Here is a 12,786-nt window from a genome sequence, read left to right on the forward strand (position 1 = left end):
TTGATAGAGCACATCAAAATCAGCTTTAGTGTCAATAAGCGTTGCTAATTTATCGTCAATTTTATTGACTATCAAAGGGGAACAAACATGAAAAAAATTGACTAAATATTTAATAACAAAAATTAATGAGCTATAAATTATAATTCTCTACAATAATTACAACTGAAGCTTTAGGCAAAATATTCTCCTGTGATTACTAAAATACAAAAATCATTATTCTATCAGTTTCATTTCAAAAGAAAGAGCTTGTTTCACAAGTCTAAAACTAGATAGCGTACAGCTGAAATTCTTTCACCTCCAGGTTTCTTGGCTTGAAATCTAGCTCATTCTAGGGGAGACTTGAAATCATGTCTCTCCTAGATGTATTTTTGTTAAAAAGACCTAATTGTGTTTTACATATTCTTAGTTCTGTTTATAATGGATCTGTGATGCAGAACTCCTTACTATTTGGGAACAACTGAAAGTAAAATAAAACTCTAGTATTCCATGCCACTTTCTGTGTTTCATAAAAGCTCTATAGTCAATACCTTATTACACAATGATGTGGGAGAAAAACAAGGGAATAAAAATGGCAACACTCCTTGAAAAATCAGCTGACTGATGATTCTGCACCTAAGTGGGCTTTATTAACAGATTTCAGCCTCCAGGTAGCAAGAACCAAACAGAAGAGACAGCTGTGAGAAGCTCTGTCAATAAATATTTTCACTGTCACAGCAGTGTATAATATTACATATTAGAAACAAGAACTAGTTTAATGACTCAAATTACTTAAACATTATTACAAATAAATGGTAATTTTGCATTGCTGCCATCAGCCTTGTTCCAGCACAGTACACACATTTATAAAGGTATGATTTTCTCTCATGGTTTCCAATACATTTAGCAGCAGTCCCTACCTCCCTATAGGACTATCAATAGCTTCAGGCAACTGAGGAAATTAGCTATCAGAGTTGAGATGTTCTGTTCCTAAAAAAACATGGTTCTTGGTGCTTTGAGTTTGCATCATCGAATAATAGAATCATTCTGAAGAGAAGGTTCTTACTGCAATTAAAAACAATGCTGGTCTTCAGTATACAATAGTATTGGAACATGATTCCTTGCTTAACTTGTGACTTTTTATCCAGTATCATTGCTTACCTTTATTGACTGACTGTAAGGTCCTATGTTAGCAGGTGCCCAATGTGAAATACTCTGAACATGCATAACCTCCTTTTGCTGTTTTGTTACATCTTGGGAAGCTGATTCATTTTTGTGTAAAAGGCAATCAACTTGAAGCAATATTCCATCAGGTAATGGGACTTCCACACAAACCCTAGAAAAACACAGGGACGATTTAATACAGGGTAACTTTGTGGACTGTTTGAACTTTCAATAGTTCCAAAATATTGTGTTGAGAATACAGTGTCAGGAAGTGTATGGTCATGTACTTTGGTAGAAGAAATAAAAGCACAGACTATTTTCTAAATGGAGAGAAAATTCAAAAATTTGAGGTGCAAAGGGACTTGAGAGTTGTTATGCAGGATTCCACAAAGGTTAATTTGCAGGTTGAGTTGGTACTGAGGAAGGCAAATGTGATGTTAGCAAGGATGTAATGTTGAGGCCTTATAAAGCACTGGTGAAGCCTCAATCGGAGTACTGTGAGCAGTTTTGAGCCTCTTATCTAAGAAAGGATGTGCTGACATTGCAGAGGGTTCAAAAGAGGTTCATGAAAATGATTCCAGGATTGAAAGGCTTATCATATGAGGAGCATTTGATGATTCTGGGCCTGTACTCACTGGAATTCAGAAGAATGAGGGGAGATCTCAATGAAACCTTTCGAATGTTGAAAGGCCTCAATATAGTGGATGAGAAGATCATGTTTTGTTGTGTTGGGTGAGTCTAAGACCTGAGGCTACAGCCTCAGAATAAAGGGAAGTCCATTTAGAATGGAGAAGAGGAGAAACTTCTTTAGCCAGAGAGTGGTGTATCTGTGGAAGTTGTTGCCACAGGCAGTTGTGGATACCAAGTCATTGGCTATACATAAGGCAGAGGTTGATTGATTCCTGATTAGTCAGGGCATGAAGAGATAAAGGAGAAGGCAGCAGATTGGAGGGAAATAGCAGAGGAGACTCTTATGGTCTTATATTACATGTGCTATCATAGTCCTCTTATTTTAAGACATTTTCCAGAAAGAATCCCTTTCCCTCTTTGCTTTGTAGCTGAGAGTCAATGTTAACAGTGCATCAAGAATTAATGCATGATTGTACAGAATACATATTTTAATTTCATCTGTAAATCTTTTAAATTGATAATGTATCACAGAATTGTTACAGTACATAAGGAAACCTTGGAATCTGTGACAGTGTCTGTAATAGCAGTCCGATTCTTTCACTCTTTCTCCAGAGCCTTCCAATTTATTTTCCTTCCAAGTGTTGATCCAATTTTTTTTCCTGACCTCTCCTTCCACCACAGGTACAAGCTGTGAGGACCATGTTATCATTACTTCCTGCACAAAAGAGTTTTTTCACACATCCCTCTTTTTCATTTTGCCGCCTAAAACTTCAGTGGGTCCCCAGTTATCACAAATGGGAATAGCCTCCCTCCAACTAACCCAACAATGAATTCATATCTTTATGAAACCTCTTTTTCTTCTTTGTTTAGTCAAGTTAAATTTCACCTTCTGCAGTTGAACCATTAACGGCTTAAATCCTCCATTCCTGAATCTGTCTTATTATTTATTTCTGTACCTTGCCTCTGACTTCCTCATTCTTCCCAAAGGTCTAGGTGCTATTTTTCCACTGTGGCCTAACCAATGATTTATACAGGTCCAACATAGCTTCCCTATCTTTGAACTCTGGGCCGCTGTTTATAAATTCGAGCATTCTATGGGAAACACCTGAGAAGGTAGTGGAGAATAACAGAGCTAAGATCCTCTGGGACTTCCAAATACAGACTGGTAAGCAAGTATTGGCCAACTAACCAGACATAGTAATACTGGGCAAGGAACTGAAGAAAACAATAGTCATAGATGTGGCAATCCCAAATGACGGTGACATCAGGAAGAAAGAATGAGAAGCTGGAGAAATACCAGGACTTGAAACAGCAGAGAGAAAGCATGTGGAAGGTTAAAGCCAGAATAATCCCAGTGGTGATAGGAGCACTTGGTGCTGTAACACCTGGACTGGGAGAGTGGCTCCAACAAATTCCGGGAACAATATCTGAGAATCTCGGTCCAGAAGACCACACGGAACAGCAAGGATGCTGTGTCGAATGTTCAAGCTCCCAGACCTCTCGTAGAGGACCCAAGATTGAGGGAAAAGTATATATACCCACCACCTACAAAGTGGTGAGAGAAAAAAATATATATACACACACATACATATACAAGAAGAGCCTAGACACATCTATAGTTTAAGAACTTCCCAACATTGATCCCGGATTAAATAACACCTTCTCACATAAATGCACGTCTGATGTTTGAAACAAAAAAAATTGTTTCATCCTTTGTTTTTATTAGGCATTTTGCCCATCAGGCTATCTAATGATATACAGTCGTATTGTTTGATAAAGTTACTGGGAACTAATGGATTCATACTCATTAAAAACAATGGTTCATTTTTTTTTACACACACACACACACACACATATACACATACATACACTTTCAGAGACCTGCATCATGCTAAAAGGATCAATTGCTTTCATTGCATAAAATTTTAATTGCTTGTGTCTATGAAATACCTAAATTAGTGAAAAAAGAAAATCCATGAACCTACATAAAAATCTTATCACCTCATGGTCAACAACAAATAAGACAGCACAAACTGCATTGCAGAGCATGAAGTAAATGCGTTTCTCAAAGCAGCTAACAGTGAAACTTTTTCAAAATGCACTGCCTAAAACTTTTCATCAAGAGTTAAATTCTCCAACACTGTAAAGCTAAAAATGAGAAAGCTTATGAAAGTAAACTCTAGGTAGAAAAAAATAAAAGTATCTTCAAATATGAAAAGAATAAAAGAGATGAGGGAGTAGATATCAGACCGATGGAACCTGATGCTGGAAGGGTAGCAATGAGGGATAAGGAAATGGTTGACGAACTGAATAAATATTTTGCATCAGTCTTCACTGTGGATGACACTAGCAGTATGTTGCAAGTTTAAGAGTGTCAGGGGGCAGTAGTGCGTGAAGTTGCCATTACTAGGGAGAAGGTGCTGAGGAAACTGAAAAGTCTGAAAGTAGTTAAATCACCTCCACTCTTCAAGAAGGGAGAGAGGCAGAAATTATAAGCCTGTTAGTCTGACCTCAGTGGCTTGGAAGATGTTGGATTTGATTGTAAAGGATGTGGTTTCATGGTACTTGGAGGCATATGATAAAAAAAGGCCGAATCAGCATGGTTTCATTAAGGAAAAATTGTGCCTGACAAATCTGTTGGAATTCTTTTAGGAAATAACAAGGAGGACAGATAAGCGAGAATTGGTGGTTGTTGAGTACATTCATTTTCAGATGGTTTTGACAAAGTGCCACACATGCAGCTGCTAAACAAGTTAAGATCGCATGGTATTACAGGAAAGATACAAGCATTGATAGAGCATTGGCTGATTAGCAGGAGGCAAATAGTGGGAATAAAGAGTCTTTTCTGGTTAGCTGCCAGTGATGAGTGGTGTTCCACAGGGGTCTGTGTTGGGACTGATTCTTTTTACACTACATTTCGATGATTAGGATGATGGAATTGTTGGCCAAGTTTGACGATGATATGAAGATAGGTGGAAAGGCAGTATTTTTGAGGAAGCAGAGAGGATACAGAAGGACTTGACAGCTTAGGAGTATGAGCAAAGATGTGGCAGATGGAAAACAGTGTTGGGAAGTGTATGGTTATGCACCTTGGCAGAAGGAATAAAAGGGTAGACTATTTTCTTTCTTTCTTTCTTTTTAAATCTTTTTATTGAGTAAGTATACAAAAAAGGTAAGCCATATAAACATTAATACAATGTTAAAGTATAATAAAATTCCAAAAGATAACAATACCAAAAAGAAAATACTACAAACAATGTAATTTAAGCATAAGAAACCAAGATAACATAATAGTATACTAGATTTTATATATATCAATGGAAAAAAAAGAAAAAAAAACCCCAAAAAAAAAACCCACCGTGCAACTAACTAAAAGCAAAGCAAAGCAATGGGCTAACTTGAAACCAAACAGAGTTAAACTTAAAATCACGTCCTCAATCCCGACCTCCATTAAAACAATGAAGAAAAAACAAGAAGGGTAAATATTACATTAAATGAAAATATCGAATAAAAGGTCCCCAAATCTGTTCAAATTTAAATGAAGAATCATAAAGGTTACTTCTAATTTTCTCCAGATTCAAACATAAAATCGTCTGAGAAAACCAAAAAAAGGTAGTTGGAGCATTAAGCTCTTTCCAATGTTGTAAAATACATCTTTTCGCCATTAAAGTAAGAAATGCAATCATTCTACGGGCTGAAGGGGAAAGATTACTAGAAATTTTAGGTAGTCCAAAGATAGCAGTAATAGGGTGAGGAGAGATATCTATATTTAATACCTTAGAAATAATATTGAAAATATCTCTCCAAAAAGTTTCCAAAGTAGGGCAAGACCAAAACATATGAGTTAAAGAGGCTATCTGCCCCGAACATCTATCACAGAAAGGATTAATATGCGAGTAAAAACGCGCTAACTTATCTTTGGACATATGTGCTCTATGAACCACTTTAAATTGAATTAGGGAATGTTTAGCACAAATAGAGGAAGTATTAACTAATTGTAAAATCTGCCCCCAATCATCCACAGAAATGGTAAGCCCCAATTCCTGTTCCCAATCTACCCTAATCTTATCAAATGGAGCTTTCCTAAGTTTCATAATAATATTATAAATCATAGCCGATGCACCTTTCTGACATGGATTAAGGTTAATTATCGAATCTAAAATATATATAGGAGGAAGCATTGGAAAGGAAGAAAGTATAGTACTTAGGAAATTTCTAACTTGTAAATATCTAAAAAAATGTATTCTTGATAAGTTATATTTATTAGATAATTGTTCAAAAGACATAAGGGAACCATCTAAAAATAAATCCAAAAACCGTAAAATACCCTTAGTCTTCCAAGTTTGAAAAGCGCGATCCGTAAAAGAGGGAGGAAAAAATATGTTACCTAAAATAGGAATCGCTAACCCGAATTGATTAAGATCAAAAAATTTTCTGAATTGAAACCAAATGCGCAAAGCATCTATCGGGTTAGAGACCTGCTTAAGGCGTTTCGAATCAAAAGGAAGAGAGGAACCTAAAATAGAACCAAGTGTATAACCCTGAACAGATTGTAATTCCAATGCTACCCATTTAGGAATAGATAGTATGTCCCGGTCAAGTAACCAAAATTTCATATGTCGAATATTAATAGCCCAATAATAAAATCTAAAGTTAGGTAATGCTAAACCTCCATCTCTCTTAGCTTTCTGTAAATGTATTTTACCCAGTCTCGGATTCTTATTCTGCCAAATAAATGAAGAAATTTTAGAGTCAACTTTATCAAAAAAAGATTTAGGAACGAAAATTGGTAATGCCTGAAACACATATAAAAATTTTGGCAAAAAAAACATCTTAACTGCATTAATACGACCAATCAAAGTTAAATATAAGGGAAACCATTTAGATGAAAGTTGAGTAATATGGTCTATTAATGGTAAAAAGTTAGTCTTAAATAAATCTTTATGTTTACAAGTAATTTTAATCCCAAGATATGAAAAGTAATTATTAATCAATTTAAATGGAAATTTATAATATAAGGGAAGATGTTTATTAATCGGAAAAAGTTCACTCTTACTAAGATTTAATTTATAACCTGAGAAAAGACCAAATTGTGCTAATAACTCTAAAACAGCAGGAATGGATCTCTCAGGATTAGAAATATATAAAAGTAAATCATCAGCATAGAGTGATAATTTATGGGACTTTAATCCCCGAGTTATCCCAGTAATATTTGAAGATTCTCGAATAGCAATTGCAAGAGGTTCTAATGCAATATCAAATAATAGGGGACTAAGAGGACAGCCTTGTCGAGTACCACGAAAGAGAGGAAAAAAAGGTGAGTTTAAGGAGTTAGTACGAACCGAGGCTACAGGGGAGTGATATAACAGTTTAATCCAGGATATAAATTTCAAGCTAAAATTAAACATTTCAAGCACCTTAAATAAATAAGGCCATTCTACTCTATCAAAAGCTTTCTCGGCATCTAAAGAAATAACACACTCAGGAACATTTTGTGAGGGAGTATAAACGATATTTAACAATGTACGAATATTATAAAAAGAGTAACGACCTTTAATAAAACCCGTTTGGTCTTCCGAAATAATAGAAGGAAGTACTTTTTCTAGTCTATTTGCTAATAACTTAGAAAAAACTTTAGAATCAACATTTAATAAAGATATTGGTCTATAAGATGCACATTGAGCAGGGTCTTTATCCTTCTTTAGTATTAAAGAAATTGATGCTCTATTAAAAGATTCCGGAAGTTTACCAAGTTTCAAAGAAGCCTCAAAAACCTTATAGAGCCAAGGAATCAATAAAGAAGCAAAACATTTATAAAATTCAACGGTAAACCCATCAGGGCCAGGAGCTTTCCCCAGATTCATAGAAAAAATAACATTCTTAATCTCATCCATTGTAATGGAAGTATCTAATAAAGAAGACATATCCTGTGAAATCTGAGGGAAGTCTAACTTATCTAAAAAATCATTCATATATTTAGAATCTCGAGGAGACTCTGATTGATATAAAGAAGAATAAAAATCACAAAAGGTTTGATTAATCCCCACATGATCCAATATCAATCGATCATTTTGGTTATAAATCTGATTGATTTGAGATTTAACATAATTAGATTTCAATTGATTAGCCAGCAGCTTGCCAATTTTATCACTGTGAACATAAAAATCACTTCTTGTTTTCTTTAATTGGTTTACAATCGAGGACGAGAGTAGTAAACTGTGTTCCATTTGAAGTTCAGTTCTTTGTTTGTATAGCTCCTCAGAAGGAGCCATAACATATTTCTTATCAATTTCTTTAATCTTGTCCACAATTGCCATCTCCTCCTGCTTCTGTTTCTTCCTCAAAGCAACGGAATACGAAATAATCTGACCCCGAATATAGGCTTTAAAAGTGTCCCAAAGAGTGTTAACCGAAATATCTTCTGTATGGTTAATTGTAAAAAAAAGCTCAATCTGTTCATTCATAAAATTAACAAAGTCCGAGTCCTGAAGCAACAGCGAATTAAAACGCCATTGTCTATTGTTTGGTATATTGGCCATAATTTTAATAGAAAGCTTAAGTGGAGCATGATCCGAAATGGTTATAGAATCATAATCACATTTAATCACTGAAGGAATGAGACGAGAATCAATGAAAAAATAATCAATTCTTGAATAGGAATGATGAACATGTGAAAAGAAGGAAAAATCTTTTTCCTGAGGATGCAGAAAACGCCAAATGTCCGTCGACCCAGAATCAGAAAGGAAAAAATTAATCAAATTTGCAGATTTATTAGGTAAAGTCCGTAAAGGAGCCGAACGGTCCAAAGCTGGAGATAAACAGGTATTAAGATCTCCGCCCCAAATCAATGAAAACTCGTTCAAATTCGGAAACTGATCAAACAATGATTTATAAAATTCCGGACAATCCATATTAGGAGCATAAACATTAACCAAAACTACTTTTTTATTAAATAGTAAACCACTAACCAATAAAAATCTACCATTCGGATCAGAGATAATATCCTGTTGTATAAAAGTAACTGAGGAGTCTATAAAAATAGAGACGCCTCGAATCTTAGCATTGGAGTTCGAATGAAATTGTTGTCCCTTCCAGAATTTGAAAAAACGTAGTCTGTCCCCCCTCCGTACATGGGTCTCTTGTAAAAATAAAATTTGTGCTTTAAGTCTCCGGAACACTTTAAAAACTTTTTTCCTTTTAATAGGATGATTAAGACCATTAGTATTCCAGGAGACAAAATTAATAATAGACTCCATAAATCCTAAAGTCAACCCATAACAAGGAGGATTGACAATAGGCGCGACCCACAAACCCGGAGAGGAAACAGAACATACAAAAGATACCGGGGAAAAGGACGCAACCAATACTTCAATAATGTATATAGCCCAAAGAGAAACAAACTAAAACGTGAAGCCCCTCCCACCACCCCCCACCCCAAGACCCCAAGGCGAAATCTAAAGCAGACCCGCCAGAAAGAAGCAAGCGCTAAAACTACCCCCATGACTTCCGGTATACGCTCCCTAAAAAAAAGGTATAAATATGAAAAGGATCAGCTAATTGTAAAACAGTAAAAAAATAAGTAAAAAAAAGTTAGCTCAATTAAAATACACACAGAACAGAACAAAAGCCGGAAAGTATATATTAAAAAAAAAACCACAATAAACCTCAAACTCATGAATAGACACAGCAACAAAAAAAATAGGATTATTAACATAAAATGATTATAAAAAGCAAAACAGAATAAAATTTAAAAAAAAACTACAAAATTTAAGGCCGCACAGGAAATACGTAAGATGACAAAAGGGAAGTAACCACCCAGAATCCCCTAAAAGAAAGAAATGACGCAGTTAAAAAGAAAGTTTAGCAGCCATATTAAGAAATCGAAAGTAAACTTTTCTGCCCAAATAGGGCACAGAAAAGTTAAAACCAACCAATTCACAGCCTCCGATCAACGGAGAAAATTAAAAAAAAGGCAATTAAGATGTTGAAGATGAAAGTTGATCCAGATAACTCTGGGCATCCGATGGAGAATCAAAAAAACGAAGGGCTCCATCTAACATGCGAATCCTTAGACGTGCAGGGTACAGCAGCGCTGGTCTTAAATCCATCTTATAGAATTCCGACATCACGGATCTGTAACGGACCCGTTGGTCCCAGATTGGTTTACTGAAATCTTCCACGAATCGGAACTTAAGATCCGAAAAATCAATGAAACCTTTAGATCGAGCGAATCGAAACAGTCTCTCCTTGTCTTGAAAGTAATGAAAACGTAAGATAACATGCCTAGGTCTATCTGACCTAGACGAGTATGATGGGATTCTGTGAACACGATCCAGTAGCGGTGGTTGGTCAGGAAATACAGTAGGGAATGCATCTTTTAAAAGTTGGGAGAAATATTTCATAGGGTTGTTAGCTTCCACGGCTTCCCTGACGCCAATCATTCGTAAATTCTGCCGTCGCATTCTAGATTCCAAGTCAGAGTTTTTAAAAGTCAAAAAGTCAAGTTTCTTCTTCATTACATTAATTGTTTCTTCGATTTTCCCCATCTTAAGCTCACTTTGTTGCGCGGATTTTTGAAGATCAGATATAGCCGACTGATGTTCCGCAATACATGTTTGCATCTTATCAATTAAATCGGCAATTTTCTGGAACTTAGTTGAGATTTCCGTATGAATCAGGTCTTTAACAAAGCCCACAATTTCTGTACGAATCATCTCCCTAACAGAGGTTGAAATTTCCCTCTGAATTAACTCCGCTATCGCTTTCAAAGTCACCGGTGATTCAGTCGGAGGGAGATCCGTAGCTTTCGGTTTAACCGGAGGTTTACCATCCTTGCCGTCTTTCCCGTTCTTAGACATAGCCGATCTCAGTATCATCCAATTGTCAGAGAATTCAGTTTAATTCAAAGTATTGTAAAAATTGATGCCTTAATAGTTAATTAAAGTATAGCTGACCATAGAGAGAAAAAACTCAGAGGTAATGGAGCGAGTCAAGAACACGACTTCACTCCATGAGCGCTACCGGAAGTCTCCCGACTATTTTCTAAATGGAGAGGAAATTCAAAAATCTGAGGAGCAAAGGGACTGCAGAATCCTCGTGCAGGATTCCCAGATGGTTAACTTGTAGGTTGAGTCAGTGGTGAGGAAGGCAAATACAATGTTAGCATTCATTTTGAGAGGACTTGAATATAAAACCAAGGATGTAATGTTGAGGCTTTATAAGGCACTGGTAAGACCTCACATGGAGAATTCTAAGCAATTTTGAGTCCCTGTCTAAGAAAGGATGAGCCGACTTTGGAGAGGGTTCAAAAGAGGCTCATGAAAATGATTCCAAGATTGAACGGCTTACCACATGAGCAGTGTTTTATGGCTCTGGATCTGTACTCAATGTAATTTAGAATAATTAGGAGAGATCTCATTGAAACCTATCAAATGTTGAAAGGCCTCAACAGAGTGGATGTGGAGAGGATGTTTCATATGGTGGGGGAAATAGGGCACAGACTCAGAATAGAGGGACGTCCATTTTGAATGGAGATGAGGAGGAATTTCTTTAGCCAGTTAGCAGTCAATCTATGGAATTCGTTGTGGAGGCCAAATCACAGGGTATACCTAATGCAAAGGTTGATAAATTCTTGATGAGTCAGGGCATGAACGGTTATGGGGAGAAGGCAGGAGACTGGATCTGTGAGGGAATTGGATTAGCCATGAGGGCAGAGTTTAGGAGAGACAATGGTGCCTAACGACAACTTCTTTGCTTGCATCTTCGGAAACAGCTCTATTTCTATCCTTAATATCTCTATTTTTCCCTTTCTTTTGAAGACCCTGACTTCAGTTCTTTGCAGGAATAGGACCCGCTCTCATGTTCTCACAACTGGCCATTATTTGATATACCAAGGATGTGGCTTAGCTCGCCTTCGGAGTTTTGGGATTTTGTGGCTCTGGAGGCGGGCTGACTTGAGGTCGGTGCCTGTGCAGGAAATCAGTGCTTCATGGGAGATGGAAGATCTCTGGCTGTGTGCCCAGAGACCAGAGTTCTTTGGGCACAGAGCTTGGAAAAAGCAATGCAGCAGACTTTTAACATTGTAAATCAGTGAGTTGTTTGTTATGTCTCCGCTCTTGCTGTTAAACGGAGACACCTCTTTTTCCATTATTAGAGAGAGAGAGAGAGAGAGAGCCTGTGGTATGTTGAATACCAGGTGAACGAGTAGTCTTTGGGTTACTGTAAGTCTGTGCCTTTATTGATGCTTTGCTACATGCTTGAGTGCTCGGTGGGGGGTGCTGATGCTTTTTTTTTGCTGATGGGGAGGGGTGATCGTTGCTTTGCTGCTTCTTATGCGTGGAAGGGGGGAGCTGAGGGGAGCTTTGGGGTTCTAACATTTAAATGTCATTCATTCTTTGGGGCACTCCTCTGTTTTTGTGGATAGTTGTGAAGAAAAAGAATTTCAGTATGTATATTTGTATATGTTTCTCAGACATTAAATGTACCTTTGAAACCTTTGAAATGGTGGAGCAGACTCAAAGGGCCAAATGGCCTATTTCTGCTCCTGTACCTTATGGTCATAATCTTTATTTTATCCTTTTTAATTCTGGCTAAGCTTACTTTCTATATCTAAGACTGTTTTCCCCATTAACTATAAAGGCATTCACAAAACCAAGGAAAGAGAAAAAAAATAGATGAGCAAAGCCATTGTTGTTAGTGCCTTGGTGGATCATTTTCTCAATGCTTGAACTTGCTTCAGCGAACCATGAAATCTTAAAAAAAAAATTGGAATTATTTCCATTCTAAGTAATAAGAAACTGTTATTGCACCTCAGCTCACTTTCAAAAACCTTTTTATGTTTAGACTTGTAGTGAGTACAGACTGAAAATATTTTACCAGTGTTCAAAAGAGGATAGTATTATATTTCAAAGTTTAAGTCTTATAGGTGATTCTGGTATGTTCTACTCTTTTTTTTTGGATGCTGTTTTGAGATGGTACGGATTTGAAATGAAAAACAGTATCATCCTCAGATATCTG

General features: G+C 36.5%; 1 protein-coding gene across 4 annotated transcripts in view; it reads right to left on the reverse strand.

The window, feature by feature from the left end:
- Positions 1–12,786, reverse strand: part of dph6 (diphthamine biosynthesis 6) — a 300,181-nt gene that overhangs the window by 141,513 nt on the left and 145,882 nt on the right. For 3 of the 4 annotated variants that reach the window (XR_010018318.1, XM_063050727.1, XM_063050738.1), the window contains exon 12: positions 1,138–1,312. Coding sequence is in view for 3 of the 4 variants with exons in the window: in XM_063050727.1 (XP_062906797.1) it covers positions 1,138–1,312 (175 nt within the window). In the remaining variant the exon portion in view is untranslated. Of the gene's footprint in view, positions 1–922; positions 1,042–1,137; positions 1,313–12,786 lie in introns of those variants that run through there. The other variant, XM_063050745.1, reaches the window with a different exon arrangement.

This window comes from Mobula hypostoma, chromosome 1 (assembly GCF_963921235.1).
Source record: "Mobula hypostoma chromosome 1, sMobHyp1.1, whole genome shotgun sequence".
Classification (NCBI taxonomy): Eukaryota; Metazoa; Chordata; class Chondrichthyes; order Myliobatiformes; family Myliobatidae; genus Mobula; species Mobula hypostoma.